Source organism: Protopterus annectens, chromosome 5.part0 (genome assembly GCF_019279795.1).
Source record: "Protopterus annectens isolate FY-2018-M chromosome 5.part0, PAN1.0, whole genome shotgun sequence".
Classification (NCBI taxonomy): Eukaryota; Metazoa; Chordata; order Ceratodontiformes; family Protopteridae; genus Protopterus; species Protopterus annectens.
This window is the reverse complement of record NC_056735.1, coordinates 863,867,916-863,879,973: the sequence shown is the minus strand read 5'-3', so window position 1 is coordinate 863,879,973 and position 12,058 is coordinate 863,867,916. Positions and strand designations below refer to the sequence as shown.

General features: G+C 44.5%; 1 protein-coding gene across 1 annotated transcript in view; it reads right to left on the bottom strand.

Annotated features, from left to right (window-relative positions):
• The window catches only part of ANKRD10 (ankyrin repeat domain 10), a 955,792-nt gene that overhangs the window by 441,244 nt on the left and 502,490 nt on the right, over nucleotides 1–12,058 (bottom strand). Inside the window, exon 4 of the mRNA XM_044072655.1 lies at nucleotides 10,577–10,815. Coding sequence (XP_043928590.1) covers nucleotides 10,577–10,815 — 239 coding nt within the window. The remainder of the gene's footprint in view (nucleotides 1–10,576; nucleotides 10,816–12,058) is intronic.

Below are 12,058 nucleotides of genomic sequence, written 5' to 3'. Positions count from 1 at the left end.
AATAAAACAAATACACCATAACAGATATCCCCAGCTAAGAGAAAACAGGGATAGGAGTGGACCCTAGGCATAGAGGGGTATGGAGGGAGGGAAAATCCGACTGCAGTTGCATGTCTATCGGACATCTACATTTATGGTAGGTACAAAACTGTACTATGTTCTTCAAGAATGCAACTGCAGTCATAACATGTGGGTAGAATACCATAGCTTAGCGGGGGGAGGAGGTATGCTCTAGGAAAGAGATGGTGTGGCAATCAACCCCTGCAGGACTGCCGAAGCAAATCCTGCTCTGGATCTGGAATATAGAGGGAGATTGTAGTGTTTGGAGAATGTATGCACGGAGCTCCATGTAGCAGCTTCTAGAATGTCCTTGGTAGCCACCCCTCTTAGGAATGCTGTAGAGGTGGCTGTAGCTCTGGCGGAATGTGGTCTGACATTGGCTGGAACAGCCTTTCCATGAAAGGAATAACAGAATCTGATGCAATGTCCAATCCATTTAGAAATAGTCTGTTTTGAAATTGCTTTTCCTTGGACTGCAGGGGCGTAAGCTACAAGAAGTTTTTCAGACTTCCTACTGGCCTTGGTTCTGTCCAGGTAGTATCGAAGTTGTCTGTGAATGTCCAAGGTATGCAAAAGTCTTTCCCCCTTATTCTCAGGATTGGGGAAGAAAGCAGGCAGATGAGTGGCTTGATTTAGAGAAACCCTAGATACCACCTTTGGCATAAAAGTAGGGTTGGTCCTTAATGAAACCCTGTCTCTGTGGAAAATAATAAAGGGTGGTATTGCCATTAGGGCCTGTAGCTCTGAAACCCTTCTTGCTGAGGTAATTGCCAACAGGAAAGCTGTCTTCCATGAGAGAAATTGCAAGTCAACTGAAGCTGCTGGCTCAAAAGGAGGTAGAGTCAGTTTTTCTAAGACAAAATTGAGGTCCCAGGCTGGCACTGGGGCCTTTCTTGGTGGCTTAATGTTCTTGATTCCCCTGAGGAATTGTCTTAGTAAGGGGTGAGAGAAAACAGGAGGATCAGTGCTGTATCTAGCTGAAATAGCAGATGCATGTATCTTTATGGAAGAATATGAGAGGCCGTTCTTTAACATATCCGCCAAATATTCCAAGATGAGTGGGATGTTCAACAATGATGCATCATGTCCCTTGCCGGTATTCCAATTTGTGAATCTTTTCCACTTTGCTAAGTAAACCTTTCTGGTGGATGGTCTTCGAGCCTCTGTTAGTATCCACTGAACTTCCTTGGAGAGAGATAAGCTGAAGTTATTTATGGGATCTCCCAGGCTGTTAGCTGCAGTGTCTGAAGATTTGGATGCAGTGTTTCGAAGTTGTGTTGAGTCAAAAGTAGAGGCCACTGAGGGAGGGCCCACCTCCTGGTGTGACATATGCTCCGTAGTAGTGGGTACCAGTGTTGTCTCGGCCAATCCGGAGCTATTATGATTCCCTTGGGCTTCTCTGCTTTGATCTTTAGTAATACTGAGGTCATCAGTGGCAGAGGTGGGAATGCATAGATTGCTAGGGAGTTCCAGTTGAATGAGAGAGCATCTATTTTCCAAGCTTTTGGATGGTATGTCCTTGTGCAAAATTTTGGCAGAAGATGGCTGAGGTGAGAGGCAAATAGGTCCACTTCTGGCTTGCCCCATGTCGAAGTGAGTTGTCTGAAGGCCTTCGGATGTAACCTCCACTCGTGTGGATCTGTGAAATTCCTGCTTAGGCTGTCCGCCAACCCATTGTCTTTTCCTGGAACAAACTGGGATTGTAACTGGATGTTTAGGCTCAGTGATTTCTCCCAAAGCTGCATTGTCAGTCTGCAAAGGGGGTAGGAGTGGATGCCCCCCTGCTTGTTTATGTACCACATCACAGTGGTGTTGTCTGTCCGTATCATTAAATGGCCTTGCTGGAGTTGGTGTTGAAAAGCCTCGATGGCATGCATTACTGCCAGCATTTCCTTTTGGTTTATATGCAGATGTGTTTCCTTTGGAGACCATTGTCCTTGTATACACCTGCCTTCCATGTGCGCCCCCCATCCCAGGTCTGAGGCGTCTGTAGTCATGGTCTGTGTTATCTGTGGGTTTTTGAATGACATACCTGTGTTTTCCTGGCTCGCCGAGGCCCACCATAGGAATTCCTTTTGTAGGCATGGAATGAGTGGTATGATTGTCTCCACGTTGTTGCTGTGTTGAGACCAAATGCTTTTTAGGTACCATTGAAGCTTTCTCATGTGTAGTTTTGCTAATGGAACCAGTAGAATGCAGGATGCCATGTAACCCAGGGCCTGTAGGAATCTCCTTGCAGTCATCTGGGTGAGTTTTGCTAAACCTTTGAAGTAATGAGTTAACTTCTCTTGCTTGTCTTCTGTCAGGTAAGCCATCTGAGAGGCTGTGTCTAGTTTGGCTCCTAAGAAGATTATTTGCTGGGATGGCTGCAGTCTTGACTTTTGGAAGTTGACTGTGTATCCCAGAGCTTGAAGTAATCGCATGACATAATCCAGGTTTTTTGTCAACATCAATTTGTCGTCCGCTTGTATGAGGCAGTCGTCCAGGTACGGGTAAATTTGTACACCCTGGAGCCTGCAATGAGCAATTACTGAAGCCAGGCATTTTGTAAATACTCTGGGCGCAGTAGATAAGCCAAATGGCAATGCTGAGAATTGATAATGCTCTGGCCCTGCAAGAAATCTGAGGTATCTTCTGCAGCTGTGTCTGATAGGGACATGCAGGTATGCCTCCTTGAGGTCCAGAGTAATCAGCCACGACCCCTTGCCCAGCATGGGAAGGAGTTGCTGTAGAGTCAGCATTTTGAACTTTGGTACTATGAGAAAGGTGTTTAATGCTGACAAGTCCAGTATTGGTCTCCATTGAGATTCTTTTCTTGGAACAAGGAACAGTCTTGAGTAAAACCCCTGGTCTTGTTCTTGTTGTGGAACTCTTTCTATTGCTTTCATTCGAATCAGCAGAGTGATTTGCTTGATAGCCTCTGCCCTCTGATTTTGTGGTAGGTTTGGCATGCCTTGTTTTCTTGGTAAGGTATGAAAATGAAACCTGTACCCTCGGTCTATAATGTCCAAAATCCATTTGTCCTTTGTCAGTCTGTGCCAGTTTTCTGCAGACAGAGATAATTTCCCGCCCAAGGGAGCTTCTAGTTGTTCCCTGGTAGACGGTAGTAGAGGAAAGTCATTGAGTTTGTGGTTGTTGGGCAGGTGAAACCCCTGCGTCACTCTTTGGTTTCCTGGCTGCCACTGTCGTCCCCTGTAAGGGCCTCTGTATTGGCCTCTTCCTCGGCCACGTCTGTTCTTACCCTTTTGAAACTTTTCTGGATTAGGAAAGGACCAGTTTTTTGAAGGCCAATTCCTACTGAATCTGGGGGGGTTGAACCTGGAGGAAATCTTTCACAGTCTGAACTGATTTTGCTTTTTCTTCGATGGTCTTTAACACATCCTTAGCATTTGCACCAAAAAGCTTGTTCTTTTGCATAGGTGCATCCAGAAGTTTTGCTTTTACATGATCTGGTAGAGGTTGATCTTTTAACCAAGCATGTCTACGAATCACTGCCCCTGTCATAGCTGCCCTACATGAAGCATCCAGTGCATCATATCCACACACTGCAGGAAGTGATTGCTTACTTGCTGAGTGTTATGTACAGCTTCCTGCAAAGTCTTCCTGTCTAAAGGATCAGGAGAAGCTAATGTTTTTTTGTAAATCTTCTAAGAGATAATCCTGATATTGTAACATATGAAAAAGGCAATTTAAAGCTCTCATAGATAAGGTAGTGGATGTGTAAACCTTTTTGCCCCATCTCTCTAATGACCTCGCTTCCCTGTTGGAGGGCAAAGGATTTTTTGAGGTGGAGGCTGAAACTCCTTTAGGCCCATGTGAAATAGTTTCCAAATCAGCAGTATGGGCCCTGAATAAATGGGAATGAGTTTCTGGGACCCTGTAATACCTGTCTGGCTTGGCTGGAGCAGCAGGAAGAGAATCAGGGGTAGCACTAGAGTCAGAATACAAATCATCCAGAACATCAAGTACAGGAGGAATAGCCAAGGGCCTGTGCTGAGGCTTCTTAAGGAAAGTCCTAAGGCGTTTCCTAGAATCAGAATATTCCTGACCTTGCCACTTGAAATGCTCCCTCATGGTGTTTAGAACTTCCCCAAAAGAAATATCCTCAGGAGGGGAGGCCGAAGGGATGGAATCTTCTGCATCTGAGTCCTCATAGGTCTGGAAAAGCTCTTCCTGGCTATCAGAGTGGACAGAGCCCTCAGAGTCTTCATCTGAAGGAGTAGGGTCAGAGGGTTCAACCCGGGGCCTTTTATCAGGAGGAGGCTGGGATGCTCTCTCAGGATGGGCCTGTGAACCTCTAATCATGGAAATTAAATCAGCAGCCATGGACATAATTTGTGTCTCCGGAGTCGGCTGAGGTAAGGATTTAGAAGTAATATGCTTTGTTTTGCTGGCTGCCTTAGCCCTAGTGTAGGCCTTAATAGACATGGCCATAGGAGGCCTGGCAGCTCCACGTGCAGGAGTGACCTTGTCTACAGCAATGGTCTCGGGTGTTTCCTCGGTTTCGGTATCCGGAGGAAAATCTATCACTGGCGTCGGAGTAATGTCTGGAATCAGAGTCGTCGGTAATGCGGTGTCTTCGGTTCGGAGCGGTGGAGAGACCGTCTCAGAGGGAACCGGAGCACTCGCGCTAGGTTTTGGCGTGGAGTCGGTGGTAGACGCGGGCCGAGGATGTCTGTCCCGGTCTTTTCGCTTTTTGGGAGTTTGCGATGTCGGAAGATCCGACGGCATGGTGTAAGCAAATTTATCGCCGAAAAAATCTTCAGCGAACTCCGCCCGGCGCCTGAGAGTGCGCTTGTTGAAGCGAGCACAGGCTACACAGGCCGAGATGTCGTGGTCTGGGCCCAGGCAAGGGAGGCAGTAAGAGTGGAAATCCTTATGAGGTATTTGTTTACCACAAAAAAGACAATTGTTAACTTTTTCAGTAATTTCTGACATCGGCTGAGGCAAGAAAAAGGTCCCCAACGGGGTACTTAGCTTTTTTGATGACTTCGGTATCGTAGAATACAGGAGCTGACCGACCAGCACTTGCGAACTGCTTCTGCTTCGGGCACCGCGCGGCAAGAAAGACTGAAGAAAATGGCATCGGCTGATGCTTATGTACTCCAGCCGCTCTGACGTCGGAGAGAAATGAGACATCAGCCGACGTCGGACCCAGACTTTGGAATCCGGCCGACCGAGGGCTGCCTGAGGCAGGACAACCCACATGTTATGACTGCAGTTGCATTCTTGAAGGACATCTTAGTAGGTTTTTTACAAATGCCAGATGTTTTAAAAGAATGGCCTTGCTGTCTGCTTGAATAAGGCAGTCATCCAGGTATGGATATATTTGGATTTCTCTTTGTCTGCAGTATGCAATTACTGGTGCCAGGCATTTTGTGAAGACCCTGGGCGCAGTAGATAAGCCAAAGGGCAGTGCAGAGAATTGGTAATGAGTTGTACCTGCTATAAATCGGAAGTATCTTCTGCAATTATGTCTGATAGGGACATGCAGGTATGCCTCCTTGAGGTCCAACGTTACTAGCCAAGCCTTGCTCAGCATGGGAAGAAGTTGCTGTAGTGTGAGCATCTTGAATTTGGGTACTTCCAGGTATGTGTTTAGAATTGAAAGGTCCAGAATGCGTCTCCAGGCTTTGTCCTTTCAGGGAACCAGAAAGAGTCTCGAGTAAAATCCTTGTCCTTGCTCCTGTGTAGGAACCTGTTGAATGGCTCTCATGTCCATAAGTGCTGTAATTTGTCTTTGAGCCTCTGCCCGTTGATTTGATGGCAGGTTTGGCATTCCTTTTATCCTTGGTAAAGTGTGAAAGTGGAACCTGTATCCTTGAGTTACAATATTTAGGACTCATTTGTCTTTGGTGATGATGTGCCAATTGTCCGCAAAAAGGGCAAGTTTTCCTCCCAAGGGGGCTGCCAAGAGTGATTTGCTTGGCAGTCTGAGGGGTAAGTCATTGTGATTGTCTTCTGACAGTTTGAGACCTGTCTTCTCCTCCTTTCTGGGTTGTGGCACCCCATTGTCGTGGCTTGCAAGAGCCTCGTGGCTGATCTCTGCCCCTTGGGCGTCTGTATTTGCCCCTCTGAGGTCTGTCAGAAGTTGGAAAGGACCAGTTTTTGGTTGGCCAATTTCTGCTGAAACGAGGGGGTTGGACCTGTAAAAAAATCCTTGACCATTTGCATAGATTTTGCCTTATCCTCCATTTTCTTTAAAACCTCTTCTGCTTTCACACCAAATAAAACATCCTGCTGTAAGGGTGCATCCAATAACTTTGCTGTAACATGATCAGGTAAAGTTTGTTCTTTTAACCAAGCATGCCTATGAATGACAGACCCTGTTACAGATGCTCTGCAAGAAGCTTCCAATTAATCAAATCCACATTGCAAAGTATGTTTTCCCACGTGTTCTGCTGCATGTAACAAATCTTGCATTTCCTTGTAATCAGGCTGCTCTGTATGTGTGCTCATTTTTTGTTTTAATTGAGACATCAAATATTGTTGATATTTCAGCATGTGAAACTGGCAATTTAAGGCCCTCATAGCTAGAGTAGCTGAGGTATATACTTTCTTTCCCCATCTGTCTAGTGCTCTAGAATCCCTTTCAGACGGTACAGGATTTTTAGCAATAGAGGCCTTAACCCCTTTGGGACCCTGGGAAATGGGTTTTGGGTCAGCAACAGGGTTTTTATATAGGAATTTATGTGAGTCAGGGACTCTGTAGTATCTGTCTGGTTTGGCTGGTGCAGGAGGTAATGAATCTGGGTTAAGGCTAGATTCTGAATAAACATCATCCACAATGTCTAACACAGATGGAATAGCAAGGGGTCTGTGCTGGGGTAGTAATAGGAACTCTCGGAGCCTTTTCTTAGAATCTGAGTAAGCCTGGCCTTCCCAGTGGAAATGTTCCCTCATGGTATGTAAAGTTTCCCCAAAAGAGTAGTCTTCTAGAGGAGATGCTGAAGGAATAGACTCTTCAGCATCAGAGTCTTCATAAGGGGGAAAAGAGTACTCCTGTTCCTCAGAAGAATCTGAAGTAATAGAAACCTGGTCAGAGGAAGCGTAGTCCTCCTCCTGTCTAGGCCTTTTGTCAGGTGGGGGATGGGAACCCCTGATTAGGGTAATTAAGTCTTCGGCCATCTTAAGCATCTGTTTCTTAGGCATGGGGCCTTGCACTGGAGACTGCTGTACAGGCTCCCTTACCTTTAATGGAGCTTTCAGTTTTGCAAAGGATTTAATAGTAAGTGTAGTCGGTCTGAAGACACCTTCAGCAAATGACGGCCTTTCAACTGCACCGGGATCCCCATCAGCCATGGAGTCGGAAGGACCTAAAGATAAAGGTTCTGGAGGCCCTGCAATCTCCGCTTGGGAGTCAGATGCAAACTAGGGTTCTAAATCAGCGGTTGTCAGGGGCTGCGTAGGCGCCTTACTGTAAACCGGAGAACCGGCGACTGGCCTAGCAAAGGCCTCGGTGTCTGGTTTGGGTCTCGGCTGCCTGTCCTTACCTTTGCGCTTTTTATGCATCCCGGTCGTCGGTTGCTCCGACGGCATAGTATAATTAAATTTTATTCCAAAATAACGTCGGGTGAAATCAAACCGACGTTTAACAGTTAGTTTGTTAAATCTAGCACAAAACCGACAACCCGTGACGTCGTGGTCTGGGATACAATAAGAATGAAAATCCTTATGGAGGTATTTGCTTCCCACAAGAAATGCAATTAACTTTTTCTGACATTGGACTGAGGCAAGAAAAGGTTCCCCAACGGGGTACTTAGCTTTATTGAAGACTTCGGTCTGAAATTCGATTTGAAAATCTCAGGAGTTGTCCGACCGGCACTTGCGAACTGCTTCTGCTTCGGGCACAGCGCGGCAAGAAAGACTGAAGAAAATGGTGTCGGCTGCCCCTTTTATACCCCTGTCGCACTGATGTCAGGGAAAAAGCGACAGCAGCCGACGCCGGACCAAGACTTTGGAACTCAGGACGACTGCGGGACCGCCTGACGGCAGATAACCCAAGTGTGATGACTACAGCAGTGTAACACGATGAACATCCCCTGATCAAGGTAATCAAGTCTTCGGCCATTTTGAGCATCTGTTTTTTGGGTATAGAGGCCTGACCACGTGGCGCTTGAGTTTGTTTCTTTGCTTTGGAAGGTGCTTTAGTCTTTGCCTTTGAACCTGAAGTTGGTTTGATGTAAAAATGTTTAGGTCTGAATACACCCTCAGAAGCTGGTGCCTGCTCAGTGGCCCCGGACCCATCTGAAGGGATAATATCAGAGGCTCCAAAACCTTTTCCAGTGGCATGGCAGACTCCACGTGGGAATCGGTAGCAGCCTGCGACTCTAAAGTAGCAGGCGTCAGGGGCTGCAAAAGCACCTCACTGAGGACCGGTGAACCGCGACTGGTTTAGGAGAAGCTTTGTCGTCAGTTTTGGGCCTCTGTCGTCTATCTCTTTCCATTTCTTTGCATTTTTTGTGAACTCCGGTAGTCGGATGGCTATCCGACGACATTTCTGGATAATTAAACCGGCGTCCAAAATGGTTTAAAGCAAAATCATACAGGCGCTTAATAGTGCGTTGGTTAAATCTAGCACAAACCCGACAACCAGAAACGTTATGATCAGGGCCTAGGCAAGGAATACAGTAAGAATGAAAATCTTTATGAGGTATTTGCTTCCCACAAGAAATACAATTAACTTTTTCTGACATCGGTCTGGAGCAAGAAAAAAGTTTCCCCAACGGGGTACTTAGCTTTGTTGAAGACTTCGGATCTGAAACTCTAACACGAAAATCTCAGGAGTCGGCCGACCGGCACTTGCAAACTGCTTCTGCTTCGGGCACCGCGCGGCAAGAAAGACTAAAGAAAATGGCGTTGACTGCTTTTTTTATACCCCTGACGACCTGATTTCAGGGAAGGGGTGACAGCAGCCGACGCAGGACCCAAGACTTTGGAATTCAGGCCGGCTGAGGGCAACCTGCCAGCAGGATTACCCAAATGTAATGACTGCAACAGTGAAACACAAAGAACATCTGCCACCAAAGAATTAACTGCCTGTGCTTCTGTTTATATTTGGAGTTGTTCTGTTCCCTATGTTTATAGCTTCCTGCCAGTTATCTTAACCATCTGAATGTAGTCCCTTTGTACTGCTTCATTTTTACTTCTCTTATATCAATTCCTGTCAGTACTTTGAGATTAAACTCCAATCACTGTATATTTGAGTGAGTTTATGACCAATGTTATTTGTTTCTCTTTCAATTTTGTTTTCCAGTCTGTCACAGGTCAGTTCCTGAAAAGGATCTTCAAACCAGTACACTTAGCTAATCAGAGTATGTATGTATAAAAATATGAACAGAATTATTTTAACTGGGAGACCTGAAAGGGTCTTAAGCAAAATTTATTAACACTTCACATTTCCACTCAATTTAATAGTAAGACCATTTGTGAGACAGTTTAACTGTGTATGGGCAAAGAGACCAACGGTGGCTTATTCAGTTCTAGTGGAGTAGCAACACACTGTATTGTAAGTGAACAGGACTAAGTAAATAAAAAAAAAAAAAGAAAACAGGGAGCCATAGCTAGACCCAACCTCAGAGTGATGTAACAACTTGGGTACTCGGCCACTAGCAAAAACCTTCCCTAACCTTGAAAGGCATTGAATGGCTTAGTCTTAATCATCAATTTTTACTTACAAACATTTCCTAAGAGATTAGGGTGAGGATGGGGTTGGGGTAGAGGTAAATTGCTCTGCTGCAACTCAACTCGGACAACTGCAAGAATGCAAATTCTTAAAAGGAAAATGCCAGCGAGTGAGTAAGAATCTGTGGTGTGACTGGCTGAAAGACACTGAAATAAGCCAGTTTTGAAGGCCTTAGAATCCTCACCTCTCATTTTACACCAGTGACTCTCTTGTGGTGTGATTTGCTTGCACTGGGGCCTTTAAACTCTAGGCGATTCTTTTTCCTGAATCCTTCACTTGACTCATCTCACCTGCACAGCGAATGGCTAAGAAGCCTTTGATCTTAACTGGCGTCAAAGAATTTTAATATCCTAAAAACAGAGACTAAAAATATTCTCTTTAGCACCAAATGCCCACATAATAATGTCATGGCTAGGAACATCTGAAGCCTTTTCTACTTCTGCAGTAAATACAAGTTACTTCCTGCAAACTGGAAGGATGAGAGTTGCGTACTATGAACAGCAGGACAGAACTGTGGCTTGCGGATTATTTTCATGTGCAGTATGCAACTTCACACTGATAGTGACAGAAAGCACGGGCAAAAAAGTGTGTAATTCCACAAATAAGTAGCAAAAGGAAGCAGAGGAAACTTACTGTATGAAACAGTTTTTGAAGTCCTCCCAAGGGACCAGCAAATCTTTACAAAGCTACTAATTTTAAATTTAAAGAACATTTCAGTTGTACCAGCCAAAACTGATGTAGTAATTTTCATTTAATGAAAAAGAGAAAAAGAAAAAAAAACATGGACTACAACAGCTGGTGTGAATAAATCACTCATCTGCTAGACCTTACCATCAGTTCTTGCTTTCTTTACTCCATTGTGGTCCCCATCTCCAAGTGTTCTTTTTCTGCTGGCAATTACACCGACTGGACTTGTGAACAGCATATTCTGGTGACCCCCATTTTGCACCCCATTGATAAACGAACCACTTAATCGATGATTCTGTGCGTTCAAGAGAAACTGAGCACACTCCTGGAATCCTTGGTTATAAGCAAGTTCTGCTGCACTCAGGCCACTGCTACTTTTCAAGCTGCATAACAAAAGAATAGTAACAATTACTTTCTTGACTAAATAACATTAAAAAAAAAAGTTACTCACCTGTAATCACAATTTTACTAAAACTTAATCACTATCCATTTTTTTGGCAGCATCCACTCAGTATAGTCATCCAGACACTGGCCTCCTCCTCCAAATCCTGTTACATGTCCTTCATTTGCCTCCTCCTAAAATCAAATCCAGAACAGCCAACTAGAAAACGTGAAAAAGTCAAGTTATGTACAGATACAAAGTTAAAAAAGAGCCACAGAAAAGTAACAGAGTTTTATAGAAACAAAGACTCAACTTCAACTTGCTGACAGACTCAGCTAGCTACTAACTCAGCTACATGCAAAGAGTACTCTTCCTTTAAATAATTTCTAACAGCTTTTACAACAGACTAAAAATGTCTACGAAATTGTTATTCAGTCGTCCATCACACTCTGGACATAAAATACTTGTAAGAGCTCGACTTACTGAATAGCAAGCAGTAAAGAAGGCAAAAAACATTTTACAACTCTAAAATCGGAGTACTCCAGGTACATTTAGATTATTCATACACATTTACAGCAGTCAGCAAAAATGATGCCACTACACAACCTATGCTGCTCAGCCCTGTCCTTTTATTTTCTTCATCCTCAGAAGATGTCATTTTACTTAGTTTCAACTTAAGTCATGTACCACACAAACACACCATGTCAGACATGTTAAGAGAACTGTCCTGAACTGGTAACAGATATAATATTCCATAGACCTAGCCTGCTTAAGACCTGCACACACAAATCACCTGAAACAAAAAAAGTAGACACAACTGGATCCCATATTAATGCTGAGAGCCTGCACTTTGCTTACCATGACAGGTTTTCACATTCTACATGGAAAACGGCAGGACTTTCACAATGAAAGTCAAATATTCTTGCTGGCTTTTAGCAACTTGCCCAGGAAAAAAATGAATCCTAGACAAATTATATCTTCAGACATGTGTGACATGACAAATTTCTACTTCAAAATAGCTCCACAGAGATCACTTAAACATTAATAATCTTAGTCAAGACGGCTGAGAATACAGCTCTGTACTTCACAGTTGCTGCTTAAAAAGGTATCTGACCAGTAGCCAAATGTCAGAATACACTACAGTTGACGTGTACTTGCAAAGTAAGCAGTGCACTTTTTTTTTCCACTGGCACAAGTCTGCTTGCACCTTATGCAGAACCTGTACAAGTTATCAGTGAAGTACA